The 13,154-nt window shown below is 40.8% G+C and overlaps 1 protein-coding gene across 1 annotated transcript; it reads left to right on the forward strand.

Moving 5' to 3' along the window:
* Positions 1–9,031: 9,031 nt before the first annotated feature.
* On the forward strand, positions 9,032–12,872 carry MRPS22 (mitochondrial ribosomal protein S22; the record flags this gene model as incomplete). Its single annotated transcript, XM_079539465.1, has 8 exons — positions 9,032–9,152; positions 9,346–9,500; positions 9,614–9,778; positions 10,241–10,384; positions 10,739–10,822; positions 11,758–11,903; positions 12,440–12,548; positions 12,780–12,872. The coding sequence occupies 8 exons, from the start codon at positions 9,032–9,034 to the stop codon at positions 12,870–12,872; spliced, it is 1,017 nt and encodes a 338-aa protein (XP_079395591.1).
* Positions 12,873–13,154: the final 282 nt, after the last annotated feature.

Here is a 13,154-nt window from a genome sequence, read left to right on the forward strand (position 1 = left end):
CTGGAAAAAAATGAAAAGATATTGCACAGTTAATGACAGATTCTACTAGAAATTAAAATAGCATTTTATCAAAAGCATGCCTGACATGGTACATAGAACACTTTAATCATTTATGAAGTAAATATTCGTTAGCCCTAACTAAAATTAAAGTGAGATGATATACAATAACTTTTTTTTTTTTTTCTATCCATACAATCAATCTCCATTTTAAATCAAAAGGAATTAGGAAACACAAAATGGTAGAATGATCCAGAGTCATCAAGATGTCAGTGGCAGTTATTGGCAGAACTCACTTCCTAGCTACGGGTTGCATTTGCCTCGTTAAGAAATGACGCACACAGACTGGGGAAGAGAGACCCAAAGCCGTGAGACAGGCATAGGATACTGCACAGAAAAATAACATAGTACAGGAAATTTAACTTCAGTACCACAATACAAAAATTTGATATTTTTTCTTGAAGACTCTAGCAGGATCAGCCCTTTGAGATACACTTCATTCGTGTAAGACAGGTTGTTTTGAAAGCATTTTTTTGAAGTAACACAAAACCAGTTAAATATTGAAAATGGAACAACTCTTGCACTGGCTGTCTACAAGACGTTTCTCTAGCTAAAAATAAGGGTATAGGGTGGTTGTTGCTACTCAGCAACCTTCTGCTTGTAGTGAATAGTTAAAAAAGTCCAATCTCATCAATGCCACTGGACTGGAGATAAAGGTTTTTCGAGGAGACAGAAGAGGGCAACAAGCTAGTTATCCTTCCTTCCTTCTCGTTCTATATTAAGGAGCAGGCTCATGATATCCAGAACTGAACATTCTTCCTTTTGATTGAGCAATCGATTGGAGAGCTTTACAGTGGATGAAAAAATGAGCAAAAGTTTTACTCGCCAATCTAATTTTAAGAAATATTCCCCATTTAATCACTATGCAGGAAAAAGAAAGTATGAAATTCTTTCAGAGTGTAAACATCGAACATTTACACTTTTTAATTGTTTTCATATTAAAGGGACAAACATTTTACAAGTATTTTTCAAAGATGCAGATTCTTTCATGCGTTTGCTGCTCATTCTTATGCTTGACCCAAAGCCCCACACTGCCACCTGCTGCTCTGCGGCCACACAGGGAGCAATGTTGAAAACTTCGAAAGGATATCCCAAATTACTTCACAGTAACAAGCACAGTTTAGCTTTGATTTTCACAAATACAGTACTACAATATAAGAAAATCGTATCTAATTGTTGACAATGCAGACACTAACCTCTTTCTTTTTTTTTTTTTTTTTTTTTTGAGTAGCAATTTGGAAATTTTTAAAGAGAAATCAAAAGAGTGACTGCAAAGTAAGCACCATTTAGCCATCAGTAAGTGGGAGATATAATCACATTTACAGCATATAGCATACTGCACAGAATCAGACATTGTACCAGCACTTGGAGGAAGTTTGATCCTCTATACCACAAGAAGCATGAGAGGAAAGGCAGAAACAAAGAGTTAATTAAAAGATGCCTTGCTCTAATGGCAAATATTTTATCCTCAGTGTTCAAACACGCAAAGGAAATGCACAGTTCTGGACACAATTTCCAAAACTAAACAGTAATGATGCCACATTGCTCTGTTCTTCATAGGATCAGACCTAATCTTCTGCAGCCTCAGCACTCAGATTGTAATTTTGGTTTTGGGTCTAAACAAAACCATCCAAGCAATAGCTTAATTAATTTGTAAGTATCAGTCAAAAATTCTGCTGCCTGCTTACAAAGGAAATGGTACTTGGACATTAATTCTACTGTACTGGAACACACAGAAAAACCAAGTGATCTCAGTGCTGCAGCATTCTATCATAAAACACCATGTGGACTGGGTGCATCTCAGTAATACCTTGTAAGGTTTAGGAAATCTTCCTACTGTTGCAGAGACACAAAGGGAACAGAATCTGGTTTGCTTTTTCATGCAGTGTCAAAGCTACCTTTCCAACTCAGATCCTAAATTTGTGTGTGGTCTGAGCTATTGTGCTTTTATTCAAAATTCAGGAGAAAATTAGTCTGTTTAGTGGCTATCACGAAGAACAAAATGTTTCAAGCAAGCAAAACAACCCAAGTGGATGCTTGAACAGAAGGAGCAGAACGGTCTTAGATCAACTTTAGCTGGTTGTAAAACTGCATCTTGAGGCTATAGTTACCTGAAACACCATGACACCATCTGGAGACTTGCTGCTAATGAAATGAGAAGATTCAGCTTCCATTCTTTTCTTCTCAGAGGCTCTGGCATTCATTAGACCCCTCTGTGACTTCATTCAGCTCAATAACCTGAAAGAAAATTATTCATTGTTTCTACTTGAATAATAAGATGAAGGAGTTTATGAAAAAAATATGATCTGTGCTAGAGGATATAAGGAATGAAATCAGAATCAGGCAGCTCAAAATACGGTGAATGAAGGGAGGACCATGATATTTGCCTTTTACTGTGGAGTTACAGAAAAAAAATGATCTGACCAGGCACAAATATTTGGACTTCGAACAGTTTCACTTTATTATCCTGATTTTCAGTCTACTTGTTTGCTGTAAGATTGCTCTTCCAATGAGGAAAATGATTCAGTGCTTTGATTCTGTGTACTGTCCACTCTCCCACTTGACAAATGGGTGCAATCTGCATACAGCACATGGGACACAATTAGGCCTGTGCCTCACACGTTCCTGTCACTAATATTTCTCCTGGCATGAGAGACCGTCTGCTGCTTTTCTTTTTTCTCCCTGTGAAACATTTTCTAAAGCCACTACCAGATCTCGACAGATTATTTAGATATGTACTGTGTGCCTTCAAAAAGATCTAAGTACTTTAGTCTACGTGTACAAACACTGACATATGTTAACGATCATATCATGTGTTACAGAATGGCATGGCTAAACAAACAGGGAAGCAAACCAATAATGAACAGATCAGCCAGAAAAACGGTACAGGTTTCTATCCTTTCTTTTGGTCTCCACAGTTTGTCATTTGCACATTTTGTGAAGAACAAATGCAGTAACTTACTCACCATGCAGCTCTAAAATACTTCATAAACAACACTCATATTTCCCCCCACACTTAAGCAGATGTAGCACCCAGTCAATCATTTTTGTCCACACTGCTCTGGAAGTCAGCTAGTGACATCTGGTACTGTACCCAGAGTGTTTGTCCAAAAATGGATGTGAGTCTTCCTTTATTGGGTAACCTAGTAAAAGTCAACAGGTTTACTTGGAAATAAACAGGGAAAACAGTCTAAGAACTATTGGACTATATTAATTTTATGGCTGTTTTTGTCTCTAGGATTTTACTGATTTGCTTTGGCAGAAAGTAACAAGAGTAAATGCAACTGAAAACTGTTCTTGTGAGAAACACTCTTCATTAAGCAACTAAAAAACCATTTCATTTGGGCCTAACTACAACCTTCAAATCAAGCAGGTAGAGTTGTTAGTTTGATAAATCAAAATACTTTTGCTTAAAACAAAACGAAAAAATGTTTGATTTTAACAGACTCACGCAGAAGTGGCTGAGATTTAAACTGATGCTTTTAGATCTGCTTCTCTGGGATCAAAACATCGTTTACTTTCTGAGCCTCTTTCATTTATTTGATCACAAAGAGAAGATACTGTAGATTTATGTGTTGTTTGTGCTGCAGAGCACAGCTGTTTTAGCTTTTCTGTCAGACCCCCAGGATCCTGTCATTATAATGACTTTTTTAAATGCACCGTGCTTTTGCCTAAGCAAATTTAATTTGTGTTAAATTCTGGATCCAAAAGAAGGGGGAAAAAAAGGAACAATAAACCCTCCAGCAACACCTTTAGAAAATGTGGTATTTTATTTTAATAACATAACTGTCTTTTAATCTGGTGTGGGTAAAAAAATGGTTAAAAATTTTTCCTATCGTGAAGACAATTTAAACATTATAGAGAGGAAAAGAATGCGTTGCTCTTGCAAACACCAAAGCAACAAAAATAAGTTGCATATCATTAAGTAGCAAAGTACAGGAGAGCATTTCTATGAACAATTAATTTTGGGAATTAAGAAAGAGAAAACAAGGTAGTAAAACAAATGGTAAGAAATTCAAAGCAATGTAAGATGAAAACAGGAAAATTTAGGGACAATATAAAAAAAACAAAATGGAGATTTGAAGAAGAATCATTACATGCAACAGAAGGAAACTTGTGAAGGAATCTCAGAGCCGGAATATCAGAGGCAAAAAGAACGCAAAAAGGATTGTCACAACAGCAGGAGTGGTTTCTTGGCATCACTAAGCAACAAAAAGGCTTAAAGCAACAAGAGATAAGAGTTCTTTTAACTAAAAATGAACAAAAAATGTTGAAAGGGATCAAATCAGTCTTGAGAAAAAAACAATTCCTGAACAGTAACAATTCATCGGCAGAGAAATGCATTCACCTCCTACCGAAAGAACTGAGGAACGAGGTGGCTGTGTCAATAAAATCAGTTATTACTAGAAAAGGATTGAAGAAAAAATGCAGTTAGCACTCAAGAGGTATTAGACCAGTTTATAAGCAGGGCACATAACAGCTTGTTATGCCCAGGTTTAGTTCACAGCGCCCTGTGGGGCACTCGGATTCAAAGGGATGGGACTTTAAACAGAAATGGAATGAGAAAGAGGTTAAATATTGATTAAGAAGGGGGAAAACAACAACTACCAGACTCTGAATAATACCAAATATTTACTATTGTTCCCCTCTAACAATTTGTATTTAAAAGATAAGCAGTACAGAAGCAGAACAGAAGAATGGAATTTATTGAAAAATATGGGCTTAGTTCTGAGCTCACTGAAGTCAGAGAAGGACTTCCAATGGCTTTAATAGGCTTTGGCTCAAGCCATTATAGTGTAGCAAAGAAAACTATATAAACCAAAGTGGGATTTATATCCCTACCATAAATAATGTATGTAATCTCAATTACTGGAGGCCGTATTTGTATATATCCAATTTGTCATTATTAAAGAGAGATTATAGCAGCTTTATGTGAGACAGAGGCAAATCTAGGTCATTTACATTATCCTCTGTAATTGCTCTGGGACTTTCATTCTTACTGTTTAAAATCTCAATCTTGCCCCCACGTGGCCCAGGAAAATATAGCAAGCAGGCTCTGTAAATTCATCTGTAACCAACCTGTAAAGAGTACATGCAACCAAAAGTACTCCTTGGTTTTGTAATTTTCCCTTCAAATTTGAAATTAAAATGACAAATAGTCAAGGTACAAAATAAAAAAAAACCCAAAATCTAGGATATTTGCTCTTCAAGCTATGCATATTGTTAGCACTTGTTAAACTGACAATGCTGAAGAAAAGCATTTGTCAGACTTTTGCATTCATAAAGTTTCCCCCATTCCCTCTCACCATGGGTTTTTGCATACGTGACAGAAGCCAGGTGTTGATGCAGGATGATCATGGCTGTGGCTGACCTCAGTTACGCCATTTTCTGGGCGGATCTCAGCTGTGCTTTGCTAAATGGCTTTGTCCAGCACAACTGCCCACAGCTCCGCACTCACAGCTCACTTTGGCCCGGTGGCTCAGTATGCCATCTTCTGTCCCTGCTGCCACGGATCAAAATGAAATCTCAAAATAAAACAGCTTCAAATATCTGTATGGTCAGTAGGATGGAAACTGGCCCCTTTGATGTATTAGCAAAGGCTCATGCATCATCACCATTGTCATCACCGCCATCAAAATAAAGGGATTCTGGTGGAAGTTGGGGGGGGACAGCTACCAATGGCTTTGGATGGCAAGACAAGCTCATGGCTACAGAGCTTAAAGGACAATTCCAGAGAAAATACTATTTTATCTCCTGAAGAAAAGAAACTTGCAGATAATATGCCTGAAAACAGACAATAGTATTACTACCACCCAATGATTACTGCAAGGAAATAAACCACTCCATCTAGGGTTGGGGAACCAAAACAAACCACACATAACATGTTACTCATTTAGTTACTTGTCTGACAATAGAATAAGGTTTGTGTCATTCCTGTTACTTTCACAATCTCTGTCTTCTCTGTGAAAAAATAACTTCTCTTCAGTTTAATCCATGCAGATTTAGTGAATACAGATTCCAACCTGGTCCATTGTGTCCCTCAGAAAAATGTTTCACAGGATTGCCAGATTCTTTCTTATCAGGAACAAGAGAACCAACCATTAATTTTAAAAAGGTCATGTCATCAGCTGTGGACATGCAGACACTCTGACTGGGCTCAGTCTGTTTCTTCTTACAGCAATGGGATGCTCAGTTCCCAAACCTCACATTTTGTCTTTTTGTGTTTTTCCAACAGAGAATTCTTCCTTCCTAACAACTTGCTACCACAATTTTAACATAATTACTATTCAGAAAAGCTGGCAGCCACAGTCCCTTATTTTATTTATTAAATGGAAAAGCAACAATGCGAGCTCCTAGGCTCCCCATTTGCTTTCCTTCTCCCTGAGATCTTAACCAAAGTGGTTCAGCGTCAGAGGCCATCTGATCCTTTTGCTCCCTTGAAACTACCAACAAAAAGGAAATTAATGCCAACTGTGGAGGTGATTTTGTATTGAAACTTTTCCAATAGAATCCAGACAGACCACCAATGTGTTTCACAGGGGACATCCACCCCTCATCAGATGGTTGTAATTTTCCAACATCAATTGTCCTGGGATGCATTCAAAATAGTAACTGAAGCTAAGAGATTCTTTATTTCATTATCAATAATTACACCACCAATTTTTCAAGCTGGTTTTGTATTTGTAAGTATACCAATAAAAAACATCCCACTTAAAGTTGTTACTTCTGTATGGCAATAAACCATACATAAAATATAACCAACCTATCCAACATAAATTCATATTCTTTTATAAAACACATTAACCTGCTCTACTTCTATCTCCAGCACTGTTGGTTAATATTTCCTTTCATCCTGCCAGCCAAAAGGCTAATCCTCACAGCAGCTGTTACTACTCCAGTACAGAACGAATGTGAATTTAACCTCTCCTGGATATAGTCTAATAAATTCTGTTGTTTTTCTAAGCACTTCTGTGAATTAAAATGGACGTTGGCTTGCCATCCAAATTCATGAACAGGTCTGAAGTGGCTTTTAGGCAAGTCGCCAAATAACTTCCCAATTCCCTTATAGGGTATAGCTCTCACTCCAGAGGTCTTCCAAGCAAGAGCTGAAAAACAACATCTTCTCAATTTCCTCAACATTGTTTTTAATTTTCTTGGCATTATTTAAATAAATTAAGCACAAAATCACATTAAAATAATATTATGGATTAATTTGTGCTCTAATTCTCAGCGATTTCAACTTGATTGTACCAATATAAATATGAGAAGAATATGCCTTCCTATGACCTTTCTGATAATGCAAAGGTCACAATATTGAAGGACAAAGCTTGAACACAAAATTCAACTCAATACCTGTGTTTCAGTATTGAATAAAGCTAGGTAAAATAAGAATGCTGCCCAGTACAACGAAGATCTATTATTACAAACAAATACGTACTTAAACAGATGCTTAGCCTGACTAAAACCAATACATGCTATACAGTCTTTGTTTTCCCTAAGACTTTAACCTCCATTTTCAAGTGTAACACAATTTAGACTGATTTGGCACAGCAGCTGTCAGCCTACTAAACTTTAAAACAATTGGAAGCATATTTAAGCACACTGCTTTTGTTTTGAGATCTTGCCTCCAGGAGATAAGTATTTCCCAGTTCGACAGTTCTCAAGCAGATTGCATCACCTTGTGGCTTTGAGCATTTTACAATCCACATCATTCAGGGCCCTTCTCAAGTAAGTAAAGTAAGTAAAAAAATACATTTTCTTTGATTCACACACCCCTGACCACAGGCTGACGCTCAGCAGAAGGTACAGACTAACTAGCAAGTTAACTAAGTAATGCCTACTGAAATATACTCAGCTATAACTGAGCTACTATATTAACAAAGTCACAGAATCATTAAGGTTGGAAAAGACCCAAAATCTCCAAGTCCAACCCCAGCCCACCATGCCCACGTTCCTCAGTGCCATATCTCCACAGCTCTGCACACCTCCAGGCATGGTGACTGCCCCACTGCCCTGTGCAGCTGTGCAGTGCCTCCCTGCTCTTTCTGAGAAGAAATTCTTCCTAAATTCCAACCTGACCCTCCCATGGTGCAACTCAAGGCCATCAGCTCTCATCTCATTGCTGTTAACCTGGGAGCAGAAGCCAACCCCCACTTCACCACCGCCTCCTCTCAGTGTGTTGCAGAGCAGGGAGGTTTCCCCTGAGCCTCTTCTTCTCCAGACCGACCCACCCCAGTTCCCTCAGCTGCTTTGTGCCCCATCACACTTTGTGCCCCAGACCCCTCACGGCTCTGCTGCCCTCTGGGCACACAGCAGCACTCAGTGTCTGTCTTGCAGTGAGCTATTTATTTCCCCCCGTACCAAGACACCGAAGTTCCCCACAAGGGCAGCTACAGCCGGCAGTGACCTCTCACCGACCTGAGAAGGATGCACGGCGCAGTGCCGCTCCTCAGGCAAGAGCACTCGTGGTGTCCTTTGGACTTATTCCAATTTACGGGTCGCACGGAAAATCTGTCATCCCGTAAGCGCCGGATTAGCAGAGAGCCACAGGACGTTCTTCATTTCGGGTCAACCACCCCAGCATTACTCCTTCTGCCAGGTGCCGCCCGCCGCCTTCTGGCTGACTGGGGGAACGCCGCGGTTTGGCGGCGGGAACAGACAACGCGCGCTCAGCTCCGCGTCCTGCTGCTCCGTGTCGCAGCCGAGCGGACACCTGCCGGCCCGCAGCCCTGCTTCGCGCCATTCCCGCCCAACGCCCCCGCTCTGACAGGAACGCCGACTCGCACTTCCACCTCAGTTCGGGCTCCCGCCTCCGCAGCGCTCACACGAACGCACTGAGAGCGGCTTTCTGACCGATGGAGATTCTCGGCACGGGGAGCGGCGGTCGGAAACACCGCGAACTCCATTTCCCGACGTGCCTCAGGAGCGATGCGGCGCCTGCGTCGGCGGCGGGGCGGGGCGGGGCGCGAGCAAGATGGCGGCGCTCGCAGCGAAGGGCGCTGCTGTGCCGCCCGTGCGGCTCTCGCGCGTGGCGCGGGCGCTGTGGGGATGGCGCGTGCAGCGGGGGCTCGGGCAGGACGCGGGGCCCGCGGGCGGTGCGTGAGCGGGCGGTGCGCGAGCGGGAGGTGGCGGGAGCGCCTTCTCCGCCTTTCCTGCCCATCGCGGAGCGCGTGTGCGGCGCTGTCCGGGTGGCTGAGGAAGAGGGCAGCGGGCCGGGGGCGGTCACAGAGGGCGGGTATGCGGCCGTCCCCGCGCGGCCCTTTCATTGCGTGTAAAATCCTCCGGCAGAAAAAAGGGAGGCGAAGCCTGCTTTTACGGATGAAGCGGTTCAGGATTTGCTGTACAGGATGACGGGGCTGAACCTGCAGAAGGTTTTCCGTCCGGTTCGGCAGGAGCTGAAGCCGCCCAAGTACCGGCTGCTGACGGAGGCTCAGCTGCAGGAGGTGCGTTGCGTTGCGTTGCGCTGCGGTGCGGTGCCGCCCGCTGTACGCTGCCGGTGCCGGTGCCGCCGCTCCCTAACTTCTAATTGTGAAATCAATTAAACTCTTACCCGAAGGCCACGAGAAAAGCCATTGAAGAGGCCAAAGAAAAGCTGAGAATGCCGCCAGTGCTGGACGAACGAGAGCCCATTGATGATGTGTTAGCAGACGACAAAGTCCTCGAGGGAACTGAAACTGCGAAATACGTGTTTACAGATTTAACTTATGCCACTCCGCATCGTGTAAGTGACAATCCATTAATTTAAGAGCTGAGCAGCTGTGAATTTGGGCTTTAGTGCAGAAATACAGAGGCGTTTCAGTTGTTGACTTCTGTCTGTTGATGATAAATTATATCCCAGAGCTTTATAATAGAAAATACATGCACTATTAATTTAGCGTGTGTTGAATGTGTCAAGTCGGGCCAGCAGCAGTGCTAATTCCTTTCTCTGGGCTTAGTTATGTTGTTCGTTACGTTTTGCAGTATAAGTGCATATAGTGTTGCGTTCTACTGTCAGATTAAGGTGTAAATGTATAATTTATAAAGGGAAAAATAATTCTATGCATACTAGCAGTCTAAAAGACACTGTAATATTAGCATGGTTTTGGCATTGGAGCACTTAGTCAAACAGGAATCTTGTTTACAGTGATCCTGCTTAGGTAGAGAATGCTGTGGGAGATAATGCTCTTTCTGACCTTCTTTTCAGGAACGGTTCATTGTCGTTAGAGAACCAAACGGTGTATTACGTAAGGCAACCTGGGAAGAGCGAGACCGCATGATACGGATCTTCTTCCCCAAAGAAGGGCGCAGAGTTACTCCCCCAGTGTTATTTAAGGATGAACATCTTGGGGTAAGAACTGGGATTGAAAAAACAGATGGTTTTTATTTTCTCGACCATGCTGTGACAGTGAAGCTGTGCTGTTTGGACAGAGTAGTGGCTCTGAATAAGCCAGTTGGTTGGTAGGTTTTAATCTTCTTGAACAATTGCTTACCAGTGTAACTTGCTTAAATTGCTTAAAATAAAATTCCGAGTTGCAACCAGATAAATACTGGGTAATGTAAATATTCTGTCGTACTGTAAGTACACGTGTAATGGTTACCTATGCTGTGTTGCCCAGAAGAGGAATGTTTTCACTGCCATTTAAATTTTGGATAGTTGCAATTGTGTGATATGTGACCTATGCCTGAATTTAAACTGTTTCAGACTGTGTTTCAGCAAGACCGTCATGAAGATATCCTTAACATGTGCATTGCTCAGTTTGAGCCAGATTCAGCTGACTATATCAGAGTAAGTTCACTTTTTTTAAAGTAAAAAAGCATTAGGGAAGAAGTTTCAAGGTTTATTTTGTAAGCATAAATATTGTCTGGGGATCAGAGTTGTTCAGGTGTGTTCTTCCCCCCTGTTCCCATGGATTACTTGCTATCTTTGCCATGAGCTTTCTATTTTTTATTTTATTTTTTTCAGAAAAGTGACCATTTAAATATTTTCCAACCATATAGAAAGAAGTATAGATGCAGAAAATAGTCTTCTGGTATCCAACCAGAACTGATAGTAACTGTAACTGGCCCCAATTGTGCTGCTTGAGTTGTCTTGACTACTAAGCTAGGATTTGAAAAAAGGAGGTAGATAACTGATGCATCTGAGAGCACTGTGCACAAAATAAACTAATGCTTGTGAGAAAAACTGGGTACAAAAATACACTTCCAGCTGAAGGGTGTCAATTTAGTAACTGTAAGTACTAATAAAGATATCAATTGTTATGTTGTTAGAAAGTTTTTCTATTGTACCTATTTAATGTTAACTAATTTCCTGAATCGCTGTGAGCAGAGCTTCCATTAATCAGTGTTTCAAGTAACTTCTTCAACTTTCTCCATTAGCAACTCTTTGCTTTGACTTCATTGTAAAATAGATTGTAACTTGAGGGCAGTGCAATGAAGGTTCAGAGTTCATGTCCCTCCCTCCCAAAATTGCCAGTGTGTGGGTTGCATTTAGTTTTTTCTTAACACACATCTATGTATGAGTTCTAAGAACTGGATTGTCCCAGTGTTACCCCAAATTAAAACGTGTAAAGCTTTAAAGTAGCACAGTTGAACTCGTGGCTTACTGCCACAGTTTAGAGAGGCCTAAAAATGGATCCAAAGAATCTACGTGAAAGGTAAAGAGGAGGAACTGTCATGAAGCTCTGCCTATGCTATTGAAACTGAATTCTTTTCTGTGTCCAGGTTCATCATCGAACATATGATGACATTGAGAAACATGCAAAATACGATCTGCTCCGCTCAACAAGGCACTTTGGAGGCATGGTGTGGTACCTGGTAAACAGAAAGAAAACAGATGGCTTGCTGATAGATATGATCAACAGAGACTTGTAAGTGGTGTTTGTCATTTATTCTGTTTATAGACAAATAGAAAATGTAAAGGCCTGTTGTTTGAAAAGAAAAATGGTGTTTCTGTAAGATGTCTGAAAGCTTCCATTTGCATGATATTTTAGACTAGCTGTAATTTCTTGCTACCTAGATTCTGAATGGAAGTACCAGCTACATTGCAGTCAAAGTGTTAGGGTACCAAAGTAGGTGTCTGCAGAAATTAACCTCTTATAGTTACTTAATTTTATGTTTTATGTACAGTTCCTTGTAAGGCTTTCAGCTTTGTGGCTCCTGAACAGTAGTAGATCAGGCTTAAACTGCAGTATGAGTCAGTTTCTGTCTGTTAATTGCTGCACGTGCTTCTGGTCTTCCTTCTCAGGAACAAGGTGCTATTACAGTAAATTATGGGCTGCCTCGTTAGCTCTCTCTTCTAATGACTGTGTAGATGAGGTGAAAGTGTATGAAGGCCCGTGGTGTGCAAGCACACTCAAATTATTTAGAAACAGTCATAGCTACAACTGAACTTTTATTTGTTTAGGCTGGATGATGCCACAAGTTTAATCACACTGTATCACATGCTTCATCCCGAATGTCAGTCAGCAAAAGAAGCCAAAGAAGGGAAACTTCATGGAATTGATCTGATCAAGGTACACTTTTCTGTTCTAAGCACAGTTACCTACAGAAGATAACGCATTTGAACACCAGAAGCCTAGTCAATAGCTTCCTGTAATTAACTGGAACTGCTGCATATTTTTAAAAAATATATAAAACAGCATAATGATGGAGAAGAAATGGCTGACAAACCATTGGAGTGATGAAATCTCACTGTGTACTCTGCTCCTAAGTGTACATTAATCTTCATCCCCCCTTGCTTCTAGGTCTTTGTGAAAACTGAATCACAGAAAGAAGGCTATATACAATTGGCCCTCCAGGCATACCAAGAAGCAATGGCTACATCTACAGCTTCATGAAATAAACAATTGTTTATCATTAGTTTGAGCTGTTTGTGAACTTTCTTTGTAGAGGATTCCACAATAAATAGCTTGGATAACTGTGCATGCTAAAAACATGTTTTGGTACATAATAGGACTCACTAGAGAGACAGCTTAGTTGCAGAAGAACTATACGTGAACTCCCTCTTGTCACGTTCTCTTCTACTTCAAGGTGATGGATGCTGAATAAACACCTGCCTGTAATTCAATTTACTTCTTGAAATAGAGGAGAGAACAGGAATGGAATGTTTAAAAGGATTT

This window comes from Tetrao urogallus (assembly GCF_951394365.1).
Source record: "Tetrao urogallus genome assembly, chromosome: 9".
NCBI lineage: Eukaryota > Metazoa > Chordata > Aves > Galliformes > Phasianidae > Tetrao > Tetrao urogallus.